General features: G+C 39.3%; 1 protein-coding gene across 1 annotated transcript in view; it reads right to left on the bottom strand.

Moving 5' to 3' along the window:
* The window catches only part of PLPP4 (phospholipid phosphatase 4), a 66825-nt gene that overhangs the window by 41909 nt on the left and 10396 nt on the right, over positions 1–14520 (bottom strand). The window contains exon 2 of the mRNA XM_075423842.1: positions 2313–2421. Within this exon, the coding sequence (XP_075279957.1) occupies positions 2313–2421 (109 nt within the window). The remainder of the gene's footprint in view (positions 1–2312; positions 2422–14520) is intronic.

The raw sequence follows: 14520 nt of genomic DNA, 5'->3' as shown, positions 1-14520 counted from the left end.
CATTAGCTGGAAGCTTTTTATTCTGCAGCAAAATGCACATATAAAGAAAGTCTGGCTTGCTAAAGACTCTTTTTTCTTTATTTTGCACAAAGATTCTGTATGGCTCATATCCATAACAGATTTGGCAATAGTCTAATGAGCAATACTCTTCTCAGTTGCTTCTCAGTAATGTTTTCTTTTCCAGTAGTGAAATATTCCAACATTGCCTTGCTTTTGTGAACCATGGACAAAATCTCTCTCATTCATTAGTCATCCTGGCAAGCCAGAGATATGCTAAAATTCCAGGGACTCCCACATACTTCCACGTGTTCAAGGGAAGTTGACAGTACCTTACACTTTCCAAGAAAAGGAATATCCACTGATAGAGAGACAGAACAAGGCTCAGGTCTTCCCAGTCCTTGTGGTTTGCTTGCTGCCCATGTAGAAGTCAGCCTTGCCTAGTTTGGATCTGGATTTGGAGTATTCACAACATTTCTCTTGAATTCAAATCTCTCAGCGTATAAAATCAGTCAGCAGTTCATAAGCTCTTAGAGATTGCTTTCTGGTAAGCCATAGCTGTATGTTTCAATATCAGAGTACAACACTATTGGAAAGAAATTCTTTACATAATGAAAGCTTGCGATCAATGCTAGAGTTGGATTCTTCTTCTTTTTAATTAAAGAAATAAGAAAAAAACATTTAGAAATAATCTACGTTTCTTAATTTAAGAAGCTGTTCACTGAGTTACTGAGATGTCATGGTCTGAGCCAGAAAGACAATACAGACTACACAAATGTTGCTAACTCAGAGCTGCCTGGAAGTTCCACCTGCTGTAAAGTATGCCAAAAACTGTCTCAGTGGGAACTAGTTAACAGAGGAATGTGCTGCACTTATATCCCAGAACTGTGCTTCCCAATGGACACTGCCTAGACTACAGAGCAAGGACGAATGATTATCCTAACTGGTTTCAAAAACAGTTTCACCACGGCAGCAAACCCCTGTGCAATGATTCACTATTGGTTTTTGAACTCTTCAGTTGTACACACAGACCAGACAAACCATGTAGCAAGGTAATGCTCAGCATAAGACAACTGGCAGAATTAATCCTAAGAGTCTTTCCTAGCACAACAATTTCATGTTTTTGTTTTGTGGGGTTTTTTTGGTTTTACATCACTGTTTTCCATTTCAGGAAGAACATACATTTTCACCCATCCAGGCTGAAAAAGTACTTAATAGAGCTTTCTCTTAATGCAATATAAACAATATGTTGGTGAATTTAAAACCAGGCCTTCAGCCTCTGTCTTAGGAGGCTGAGACACATCGTCACCTTGTAAATAGGAAGTACCCTCAGGTTTTTCCTTAGATAATTAAAAAGTTTCCCTAACTGAAGGCTTGAGCCCTTAAAAAAAAAAAACAAAACAAAACATTGAAGACAAATTACCTAATTGATTTGCATTTATTCTGAATTCAAGGCTTAATCTGAACAGTAAAACCCTAGCTTCACTGAAGACACAGGAAAGGTTGCTTTGACATATGGGCACCAGGGTTTGACCTCATCTGCTATGCCCGTTCCTGCAAAATCTCCACTTTGACTGATGAAGCTTTTGCAACGACTGACCTACTTGTTGTAATAGCCTGAACTATGCCCGTAACTTCTTAGCATTTCTGTAGTAGTCTATCTTACTGCACTCTTACAGTTACATGTGTAGATTATTATGATTGTTAATCATTGCTAGCGAAGGTTATCAAACCCATGAATTTTGATCACCAGACAAACCATCAAAATCCAACAGCCAGTCTGCACGTCAACACGAGCTGTGCCAGGGAGTTCCAGAACAGTGACAGCAGAGCAGCTCTATGATATGTTTAGTACCCTTGTCAGCAGAAGCTAAAATAAAGGTTTTGTCTACAGGCGGGGCAAAAAAAAATATTTCAAGGCAAATATGTCAGTGCCTAACATGCCTAAAACAAATTGGATTTCAAAATTCAAGCTCTTAACCTAGTAAGAGTATGGCAAGGTTTTGTCAGGTGACCTGACCAGCTAATTCTAAAAGTTTCTTTAATCATTTGTCTAGCATCCCTCTAATTTAACACTAGCTTAAAAAAACTGTAAAATCAAATTTCATTAATTCAGCCACCTGATAATGCTGCTTTTTAGAAACTCCCCACAATTTCGTATATTTTGCCATTTTGCACATCCCTGGTTGGGAAAACAGTTGTCATTAGAATTAAAGGAACATCCTATACTTCTGAGAGGTTTCCTACTGCTTATCAAATGAAAGTGAACTTAGTATACACAGCCATCAAGTGACCAATCAACCTTTAGTACTTACAAACATAAGACGTGTAGGTATGTTGTCTGATTGCACCAAAGGATTTTTATACAGCCAGATCTCTTCTGGCTGGATAACCCGCTGGAATGGATCCAAAAATTCTGTAAAACTGAAAATAACAATTAAAGATACATTTTTTTTCAGAATTTGAAATGATGACCAAAAAACCCAGAGGAGTCCTATTGATTTAAAATTCCCTCCAAAGTTAATTATGGTATAGCATGCATTAATTATCCTCATAATACATTGCTATCTACCTCACTGCTTTTTAGTAATACAACATTCATAAATACACAGATAGAAAATATCTTTTTAAAAGTCTATATTCTACAACTTTATAAAAGTTCCATAAGCCTTGCTGCAGATAATAAATTGTCATTTGATTTTTTTGTGGGAAAAGTGTGCAAAGAATATTGTGGGATTAGAAAAATCGCATGTAGCAGACATTTTGCACCGGAGAAATTATATACCAGATATCAAATATAAAACGTGCCTTTCAAATCTCAAGATCCAGAACTTGAAGTATGACAGTTGCATTTGCAGGATAACAAAGCAGGGAGAAAGAAGCAGCCCTGACAATTCCTTCCAGCGACAGAAAGAACAGATAACTAGAGAATATCTCCAGAAGAGACTTTTTCCTATAACAGGATGGGCTCGTAGAAAAACATTTTTTCTTTTCTCAGACTCCCAGTATTTTTATTTGACTGTCAAGCTTAAGAAGTATCTAGCTCTACCAGAAATGTCTCATTCTACTAAAGCGGACTGTTCTAATTTCATTCTCGTGTCATTTAGCTCTCTTAAAAATAAGAAAACAAAACAAAACAAAAAACAATCACCAAACAAACAATAAAACTCCACAGTTTTGTAATTATGTTATTTTGAAATGAAGAGCATCAAAATAAACTGTTGAGGTTACATTGTTCTATAGAAAGCGAATTGTTTGTGCAGGTTATCTTTTGTCCAGCACAGAAAGAGGAAGCAGGAACTGTGATCTTTGACTGCAATCAGAAGTTTCAGAAGCTTTTCAGGACTACATAAACTGTCTCTCTTCATTTAAACCATATTCCTTTTTCCACAAAGTCCTTCACTATCCTGGGAAGTTTTGCCATTACTTAACATTACTCATTTCAGGGCTAGTTTACCAGGACTGAAAGAACGGCTGCTGAGAGAAGACACAGGGACCAGTTTTATGCAGGTTGGTCTTACCCAACAAGCCCATGAAGCCAGAATACAGAGATGTAGTGGCCCAAAGCTTTTTTTACTGTAAATTCCCCAAAGCCAAGGTCTTTAAACCCTTCCAAAACCAGGTTTTATACAAATAACAGCTACACCTGATTCCTGATGAGGAATGAGAAGCTGTTTGTTGTTTTCTCATTGTAGTCTACGATCTTTGTATCAGCTACGGTCTCCCGCATCCCCAGCACACACTACTACCGACCCCCTTCACCTAAGCACACTCTGACTCCCACTAGACAGAAGGTACAAAACTCTTTGTCTGCTCCAAAGAGCCCAACCAACCTCTTCTTTCTAAAGGAAAACAACAAAATCTGAGGACCAAACAAGTCAAACAGTGTCTTTTCACTTGTACCGATAGTTATGTTTCACTTACTGACCTACACGGACAACCAGATTCTTCTGGAAACTTAAGGAGTCTGGTACTGCAAGGAGACTATTTACTCAGCTTCTTCAAACCCAGAGTCTGACCCTGCTCTCCAAAGAAAGTGCAAGGTGAATTTCAGAAGAGTCAAAACACTTTGTTTCACTGTTTTCAAAATGAAAATTTAAGTTTAAAAAACAATGACTTGTGTTAAAACATGAAAGAGGGAAACATTTCTAAAGACAACCATTTCCAGGATATAAAACAACTCATATAAAGAAAAATTCATTTTACAGTTTTCTGTCTTCAAGTAGAAGAATAAAGGTTGATTTCTAGACAAAGCAAGCAACTTTGTTTCCAAATTTGAACTGAGACTCCTAAAGTATATCATTTTGACTTTCAGTCTTCAAAGACATTGATGGCAGCTAGAAGCAATTAACTGCTGGCTGTAAGGGTTCTGTTGCCCAGCAAAGTCACAGGCCTGGGTATGACATCCAACACGTGTCACCTGGGAGAGACGAATAGCAAAGTCCACATCTATGCTGTCCACGACTTAACATTCGCTATGACGATGTAATACAGGACCTGTGGCGAGAAGGTACTTCACCGCTCTCATCTTAAACATAAATAAATAGGTAAGCATGTGCATGTCTGGGCATACAAGAAATGATAGGCGCCAGCTGAGTTTCAATGACCACGTCTTTCAGCCAGTCACGTCTTTCCTGACATACTCCCTCAGGTACCTGCCAGTCTGATGACTGTTCTTACGCAGTTCCCAAAGCACTGGATACACCAAGGAATGCCTTGAAGCAGAGACACGTTCTTTGACATAGCTAGGCTTTGTAGCATTTCTACCAACTGCAAAAACCAAACAACACACAAACATTTATGCTTCAAGGTCATCACAGTATATCCATGCACCAGTGCACTTTTGGAAAATGTGTCACATTAGACTAGATATTTAACGAATTTGACATTAAGACATTTGACATTATGAGCAAATGCTACAGAATTAAAGGTTTGGGGCTCTTCTTGTTCTTTTGTTTCTTGTCTCCTTGTTATGTATGAAAACTAAGATTGAAATATAGTTGTTTAAATCTGATAAATTAAAAATCAAATTCATAGTTTTCACAGGAATCATACTACAACACTGCAAATACAATCTAAGTCATAAGATTTAATTCCTTTAAGAGGAAAATAACATGTGCTAAAGAGATGAAAACTATAATAAATAACATAACCAGTATCTGATTCCAATTGAGGACTGATTTTCTGATTAGTATATACTCACTATCTTTGAACTCTTCTAAAGGAAAATTCATTTCAACAAATCTATCAATGACAGCAATAATTATTATAATTATTTTATTTAATGACAGCAGTTTTGTATCCACTACATTACACCTGATTATGTATCCATTTCTTCCTCTGACTTGTGTTCTGAATATCTTCCAAGAACAGTATTCAAATACACTGAAACGTAATGCAAAAAAAAAAAAGAAATGCTGAAACTGGGTAAAAATAATTTGAAAATCACTGCTGAAGGAGGAAAAAAAAACAGTAGATGTAGAAGGCGGCAGATCTTGAACAACACAGAAATGCACAGTAAACAGTTAAGAGAAAGTGACTATATAAAAAGAAATGAAAAAGCTCAGCTGCTAATTAAATTTTTATGCCAAGACTCATAAGAGAACAATTCTCTTCTCTTTTTGAAGCATCACCGATGGGTGACTGGATATGAGATTTCCCCAGTTCGAAGGCAATTCCCTTTGTAGTCTATTAAACAATCATGAGGACATACTGGTTTCTAAGCTGCCTGACACTTAGTGATTTATATACCTTTGTCCTAACCAAAAGTACAGTCTATTACTATGCATAAGCCAGCACAAGCTTGTTTAAATGACTAGATGTTATTAGAAATGGACATAGTCCTTGGATAAAGAAAACTGATTTTTTGACATTTCCTTCTATGGCTGAAAACACAGGCTCAATCACACAATGTCCCCTGGTAGCAGGTGGGCCACTTAGGAAGCTTACCTCGTATTAGTATACGAAAATTTAGCATGAGCTTTTTGGTCTTACGTTTTCTGCATGTTTACGTTTTTAACAGATTAACAAGCATGATTTTGAACGCTTCAGCCTGATAACGTATATTTAAGGCACAAAGAGACTTCCATTAACTTCAAGAGCCTTTAACAGTCACTTTCAAAGCAACCTAAGGGAAACAGGAGCCCTAATTCAATTAAAAACATCAGTGAGGAACAGGTGTCCAAGGGCTTGAGGTTGCTTTGGACATCCCAATGTTACTTGCTACAACACTACACTAAATAAAGCTGCTGTTCTTTTCTAAGGACACAAGCACTTCCAGGTTACATTAACTTAATTTCCATTTAACAGCAGGTAGCCCTTTAAGATAAATTCCATGAAATCACCACGTCACAGATTGATCAAGGTAAAAGTACACAGTAGTTTTGTGATGATATGGACTAATAATGATTTTATTAAACTATTCACTGGTAGTGAATGAATTAAATATTGCATTAATACCCTCACAGAGTCATTTACCTGTGCTTCCATCATGGTCTACATCTCCCATAATTAACAGTAGGGAATTGCTTAGCACCTCACCTTGTTGTTTCAAATGCTGCTTACAGTAGCTACCATTCCCCAGCATTCAGCAGCATGAAATCAAGAAGCAATGACATTTGGAAGTTGCCAAGATCAGAGAAAGAGCAATAAGCAGTACTGCATTGGCAAAGTTCATAAGGTAGAGACCTTTAAATGTTGAAGGAGAGAAGTATGTTCCCAATCTAGGAACAACAACAGGACAGGAACAGGATAGATGGGTGCAACATTAAGATTGTATTCTTGTGTCCTGTGAGCGCAAAATACAAGCTACCAGCAATGAAATCATGAAGAGCATTTGCCTTAGAAGCACCTACTAGCGTTACAAGGAGTGCTGCTGGCCCCATTTTCAGAGACTAACAATACAAAATCACACAGAGGACACAGGCGCTTTCATCCTGGCAATCTTGGAGAACTAGTTCTCTTCTCCATGAGATGTGTTCACAGTACATCGAAAGGTTAGCAATTGCTTCCTGGTTTTGAGCATCAACTAAAGGATGTACAAGAGGGTTTTTATTTGTGTTTTTGGGGGAAGGTTGGGTATTTTGCCTTCTGCTTTGTCTCTGAAAAATTTCTCTTCTTCATAGATGCAGGTAAGGGTTGTCCCAAGTAACAAGTAGCCATAACTAAGAAAGGAGAGAGAGGACAGAGAAGTACATATGGTATGACAAAGCACCAGAAGAGAATGAGTATGAACTTGTGACTGTGATAGTCAGTCTTTCATACCAGATATCTAATGAACAACCCTCCTCTTTTCTAAGCATCATCTGCTGATAAGCAGATCTGATCCTGTCATGGTTTAACCCAGCAGCCAGCAACTAGGACCACACAGCCGCTCACTCGCTTCTCCCCTAGTGGGATGGGGACGAGAATGGACAAAAAGTGAAACTTGTGGGTTAAAATAAAGGCAGTTTAATAAGACAACAAGAAGGAATAATAACAATAAAGAATATGCAAAACAAGCAATACACAATACAGTATTTCTCACCGCCCAACAACCAATTGTACAGCCTGTCTGGGAGCAACAATCACAGAACTCATGGAACTCACAGATCTCACGGATCCCTGCCCGCCGGACAACCTCCATTTACACACCGAGCATGATGGCCATGGTGTGGAATATTTCCATTGTCCAGCTTCGGTTAGCTGCCTGGCTGTGCTCCCTCCCAGCTCCTGCACACCTGCTCATTAGTTGAACACAGGAAACTGAAAAAAGCTCCTTGATTTCTTAGCAACAACTAAAAACATCAGTGTGTTATCAACACTCTTCTCACACTAATTCCAAAGCACAGGAGCTACTGGGAAGAAAATTAACTCTACCCCAGCCAAAGCCAGGACAGATCCTAAAATGGCTTTGTATGCAATTCCTCATGTTAGCAAGTAATGAACAGGTAGCAGCAAAGCCACAGGTGTTCATGAACCGCTCATAAATCACTTGCCGTGATACCTGTGAATGTAGCAGATGTTGCGGATGTAGATAAAAGTTCTCACTTCAGGTCTCAGAATCATTGTACAACAGATTGATTAAAACCAAAGCAAGTCTTAGTTCTTTGTGAATAATTGGGAAGGTTGTAAGATAAGAGAGTCCTGAACAATCCCCCTTAGACAGCTGGGCCTTGGGAGAGCAGATGCACAGGGCCATGAAGATAAGGAGGCTACAATGTGGCCATAAGAGCGTAATGAAGCAGTCTTGAAGGACATGGTATACGTGATCTTAAAACTGAGTTTGCACTGAAGCAAAGGTCAACCAGTGGACACCGTGATGAAGAGTACGAGCCTTCATCTGAAGACCCCCGACGACCACCTGGTGGCACCAACAGACAAGCGCGAAGGACATTAACAAATGCTAATGAGTTCTCAGAAAAAAACATGAATATGACAAGCATTTTTGGGGAATGCAATGAATATGTATGTTAACATAGCATAAACCCCTAGTAATTGTGTCTTTTCAGTACGCACACTTGGGCGCAGCTATCCCCTGTGCATCCAGCGCTGCAATGAAAAATGCCTGCTTTCTAAAACTCCAAACTTCAGTTTTAGAGAGTGAATTATTTTGCTGCTTTCCGGTAACAACAAGGGCTTGTGACAAACACAGTTTGGCTCTGAATACCATTCCCTGACTGCAGAACTCTCTGAGCAAACTCACCGCTGCCTCTCCCACAGAAAGAGATTCGCTGTGACTGTGTTGTTGGAACTCCATTCTGCACTTTCTTACATGGATATTTCCTTGAGTATTCCTCAAACCAGGTCTCAGATCTAGTAGTAAAAGCTTTTATAGTGTATCTGCCATGTTAAAGTGTGCAATCAGTTGTCCTGACACTGAAACTGCATAGTTGTGAGCAGCGTCAGTGAGGCTGAGGTTGGCAGGGATCTGTGCAGGTTGGCCTAATTACAGGGCATATCCACAATACATAACTTAATGAGAGATTCTCACACAACTCATTTGCCACCCAAACATTTTGAATGAAGAGCCATAAAGTAGAACACATCGTAGGGCACAACAGCCGTGAAAAAAAGAAAGACAGAATTTGCTTTAGGGGTTTCCAACAAGTGACCTAGGCTAAACAGAAAGAGCCCGGTGTTTACATTAGCTGGGCACATTGCACTGAATGCTGCTTATTCATATCACCTCCGCTCACATTTGAATCCAAGGCTTCAGCTTCTCCATTCTGAAACATACTAATAGTGGGAAAAGCATTCATGTCATGTTATTTGATATACCTGGAGAGAATAACATTCTCATGCCATAAGAAAACCTAGCTTTGTTTATTCCCTGTAGGTAACATTAAGGGAAAAAATGTAACATTTTAGTGTTTATTTTAGGAACTCCTGCAAAGACAGACAAAATATGAAAAGCTTGAAGTGGTCTGTGCCTGGAATGCAAAATTAACAGAACTGGAGCAGACAGGACAGTGACAAGGCGAGATAAGAAGCAACGCCTGTGGTTTATCACTGTCATTCTGCTCACCACGTGAATGTTGGAGTTCAGTTCCTGAAATGCTGCTCTCTGTGCGTATTATCGTGATGAGATAGCTTTGTGTTAGCTCAGAGGCTAGAGTAAGGAAAGAGATCTGAGCCATTTAATCTCTATAGCAATTTGGGATAACCACAGTTCCTCAGCCATCACGACGGGAATTATGTATCGAGGTACAAAAAATATGACCAAGGCCCAACTATTAATGATGAACTGTAACTTCACCAAGGAAGAACCTGACATGAATTAAAAATATAACTTCAATAATATGAGCTCCAGTTTTGACAGAAAGAGAAACTTTAAACATAGTTAAGGCATCAAGAGATTTGATGTTTTCTGCCAATGTCTTACAATGCTAGGTAGGGCAATTCATTCCAGCAAGCAGCGTCAACACCAGCATCAAAGCAAGACCCCCAATGCTGTAGGTTGCTCATTAACTGGACTGGTACTCACATATGCCAAGTATTCACTGCTGAGAAGGATTTAAGAAGGAAAGCAACAGCTTCAACTTCTCCACAAAAATCAAAAGTAAAGAGTTAAATTCTAAAATATATTAGAATTTATATTGCAGTAGATATTGACTGCATAAGAAGCATGTACATGAGAACAGAAATTAAGGTTTTATTGGTTCTTCATAGGTTTTGATGGAAATGTGTTATTATAACCATCGTCTTGCAACTGCACTAAACCCAATTCATTAAGTAATGTACATTTGCACTAAGAGATACAGAAGCTGCTGTACAAATAAATTATCTCTACCTTTTTAACAGCTAAAACCTTTTATTTCCCAATATAATGCCATGCAGTGTATACACCTACCACTTCTGATTAACAGTCTACATACAACCCTAATATGGAGCTTTATTGGGTTTGAGCATGCTGCAGGATACAGGGTAGTTAATACTCATCAGGAACACCCTACAAAGACAGAAGCTGGTTTTATTATTACAGAAATTAGAACATCTGATGCCTCTCTTCATTTGCAGTAACCTTCTGTTTGGAGGCAAGTGTTCACGAAGACTGAAAGGAATACTGGCAGAAAGTAAATGGTAGGAAAGCTGTTGCAAGAAGCTTCTTTCTTTCATCCTTATTCAGTGCCCAATACAGTTCTGGGCATAGCGCAAGATGATTTTTTAAATTTCTGCATTTTTGAGAAACTAGAAACAAAGCCTTCATACCACTTCCTGATATTATTTGATATTCTAATCTGAATGTGTACAGCTTTCCCCACTTTTAATCTTGTGGGTGCACTTTTATGTAGGGCGGAGCCAAAAGTCAATGACATTAAATCCTGGGACTGATAAGGACAAAGGGCAAGGGCAATCTTTTGGGGGTTGTTTTTATTGTATTTAATGTCACTGAGAAGTCAAGAACTGGTTCTCAAGAGTAGGTTTGGCTTCAGATGAGTCAGTATCACAATGTAAAAGATTTCTGAACATTTTACATTAGCTAGCAATTGCAGTATTACATTTAATTAGCACCTATGCCCACATTAGGCCTTCAGATAGACGAGAAATCATTTTGATTAAGCAGGGATTGAAAATAAATTCTGATGCAGTTTTAAAAATATACATATTACCTTGGCTGTCATATTTCCCAGATGTGCTGGAAGAGGAAAATCTCCAGTATTTTTCGTCAGTCTTACTAGCAGATTTCCTAAATTTGCCTCAGATAGCCACTGATTAACAGATATGTACCTAGGTGTGACATCTTCCAAAGATGAACAGCCACCCTCTTTACTCTCCTCCTTGGAGCTAGCACTGCACCCCAGTCAGGGTGAGCTGTGCTATTTCTGGGTCAACAAAGCCAACTGTGACGCGAGACCGGTTCTTCAACCAGAATTTGTCTAATGAAATGATGGAGTCTGTGCCAGTTAGTGTCTCTAAATGATTACTGAGGCACTGGACTCTCTCTGATACAGCATCTAGGGTTGTATTTATAGAGGCTTCATCAGCTGTGCCTGAGATTAGGCTCAAGTCTGCTACAGCCTCTGACTTGAGCCACATGTACCCGTACTGAATATATGGACCGAAACAGGTCAAAACCAGACCCAACCCCTCTGCTCAAATTTTCTCTTCCATGCTTGGTCCAAATTCAAGAAACAAAATGAATTAAATGAATCAGCAAGGATTCATTGGGAAGTCAGCTAGGACTCAGCTGGGGAGTCTGGGCTCAGTTAAAAGCCCAGATCTTGAACTAACAACAATCTAGATTCACAACAGGAGTCCTGCTGCTTATGAAATAATATATAAATGATATGTCAATGTTCTCAGATTACCTAATACGAAATAGTAAACCAGCAATCTTTTCACAATGCTGAAAAAAAGATAATAGCCTGGAGTTTTACAACCTAATGTTAGTTTCCTTAGTACCTAAATTATACCTCTACTGCTTTCTCAATCCCTGGCATTTCAACTTTCTCTGCATAAACGATTTCCTTCCTGTGACATTATTTGTTGTACTAAACCTAACAAGAAAGGGAAAGGATTATCTGAGCATGCATGAACAGCACAAGAACAAGCAATTAACATAGCCAGCCAGTTGTTCTTGTGTGCCTGAAAGAATCCAAAAACTTCCAATCCATACATTCTCCTTGCTCATAGGCTGACCATGTTGAATGCAAATTACACTAAATATTGCTGAGTATCATCATCGCCAGTATGCAGTGACTGGAGCTAGAAAACTCCCATTCAATGGAAATAAAAAATGGGTATCCAGGCATTAAACTACTTAACTAGCTTAGATACAAGCTTTTCACCATCATTTCTTCCTTACAGATGCGGAATAGCTGGAAATGAGCAAAGCGAAAGGAAGAAAGCGGAACAGTTGGTCACGCTGCATTGCAGCTTTGAACAGGAGAGCAGGAGACAAGAGTGGTTATACAGAAATGGGAAAAATACACTGTAATATGAGTCAAATTGACAAATTTTGGCTAGTTTTACATTTTTAAAAATATCTTTTTTCCAATATTGAAAGTGAGCTTTTCATCTTTTGCATTCTGGTCAGCAGAACATAAAATAAACCATTCTGAAACAAAAACATATTTATTTTGACATTTAGCTGCTCCCGAGGTGAAAAAGCAGTTCAGCTCTTGTGCTCCCTGCTCACATGGAGCAGTAGCATAGCACTTCAAGCATAAGACAAGCAGGTCGGAGCTGCTATTTATTATGCCAGTGCACAGTACTTAAGGCAATCCAGTACAGCTGCACTACCGTAACAGAGATAATCAACAGTGGTAGTCTTACAGAAATAACAGATACCAACAAAGTGAAAACTATTGGCTACTTGTTTTGTTGCATTACCTCTCATTTTAATTAATAAAAAGCACGACTTAGGGTATTAATTGTTGCCTCTGTGTTCTATTTTATTAAATATATCCCACAATACAAGCTATTTCACAAAAGTCATTTCAATGCGTGTGTGTTTGGGGACAGGGAGTAGAGAAAAAGGAAATCATCCGTATATGAACATTAATGTAGCCATTAGAAGTTTCAAAGCCAGCAGTTGTATATTATTCTAAAGTGACAAACAGAATTCATATTACAGACTTAAATCACCACAGCACGTATCTGAATAATGAACCAAAACACACTGCAGACAGTCAAAACTTTGCTTTTGATGTTTTTTAATGCTTTTTTTTATTACATCTCGAACAGTTTTCAGCCAAACAACTCTCAACTGTTCCTTGGACAACTATCCTAGCTTCATAGCAATTTGACAGAGCCGAGTAGCGTGCTAAAGATTCCTCTGTTCCCATACCTGCGTGCCACACTCCTATTGACTATGGGTTTGTACCCAAAATGAAAGTCAGGGGTTAAACTCACAAAGATGCCAATTTTCTCTTAGTGACCAAAGCTTTCCCTCTCAGTTATTTTTGTCCCTCCACCACTCCTCCTCCAAAACTCCCTTTGTAGCTCGCTGTTACTTCAGTGCTTCTCACTCCTGTCCCTCCTGCGACAGCTCTTTAAGATCTTGCTGGGAACAAGGTTTAATCAGTTGGCAGTGACAGCTTGGCCCTGGCAGCTTATTCAGGAGCAATCTCTGAAACACACAAACACATTCCTCCACTCTGCAGGATCTCATCTCCCTTCAGCTGCCCCCACCCAACCTCTTCAAAAGCCCCATATCAAAAGCCTACCGCTTCTACACGTGACATTTCCTTACTTGCCCAGCTTTTTGCCAGAAGCTGAATTTTAATAATATGAACACAACTTCATAATTTGCTGCCAAGTTATTTTTAGTCTATAATATGTTTATTATATGAATGTTCATGATTTGTATCCCATTCGCTTTGCACGACTGCTCCCTTTAAAGATATGACGGATAGACAGAGACATGACCCTGAAAGAGGACCTGTATGGCAGTGAAGCCTACTCCCATGTAATGCTGTGCCTGAAGGGTATAGGTTGAATAAAAGTGAGGATTAAGTAGTACCAAACCAATTGTCCACAACTAGAGCTAACGGCCATAACACATTCTCCAATTGTTCTTCTGGACCAAAAACTCAGGAGCTGGTAAGGAAGCAAGACAGGGGAGCTGGTAAGGAAGCAAGAGAGGGAACTACAGGCCGGTCAGCCTCACCTCCATCCCGGGAAAGGTGATGGAGCAGCTTATCCTGGAGGCCATCATCAAGCAAGTGGAAGAAAAGAAGGTTATCAGGAGTAGTCAGCATGGATTCACCAAGGGGAAATCATGCCTGACCAATCTAATAGCTTTCTATGATGACATGACTGGCTGGGTAGACGAAGGGAGAGCCGTGGATGTTGTCTACCTTGACTTCAGCAAGGCTTTCGACACAGTCTCCCATGATATCCTCCTAGGGAAGCTCAGGAAGTGTGGGCTGGATGAGTGGTCGGTGAAGTGGATAGAGAACTGGCTGAATGGCAGAACTCAGAGGGTTGTCATCAGCGGCGCTGAGTCTAGTTGGAGGCTGGTAACAAGTGGTGTCCCTCAGGGGTCAGTACTGGGCCCAGTCTTGTTTAACTTCTTCATCAACGACCTGGATGAAGAGT

The sequence above is a fragment of the Opisthocomus hoazin genome, chromosome 6 (assembly GCF_030867145.1).
Source record: "Opisthocomus hoazin isolate bOpiHoa1 chromosome 6, bOpiHoa1.hap1, whole genome shotgun sequence".
Taxonomy (NCBI): domain Eukaryota; kingdom Metazoa; phylum Chordata; class Aves; order Opisthocomiformes; family Opisthocomidae; genus Opisthocomus; species Opisthocomus hoazin.
This window is presented reverse-complemented; position numbering and strand designations above follow the sequence as displayed.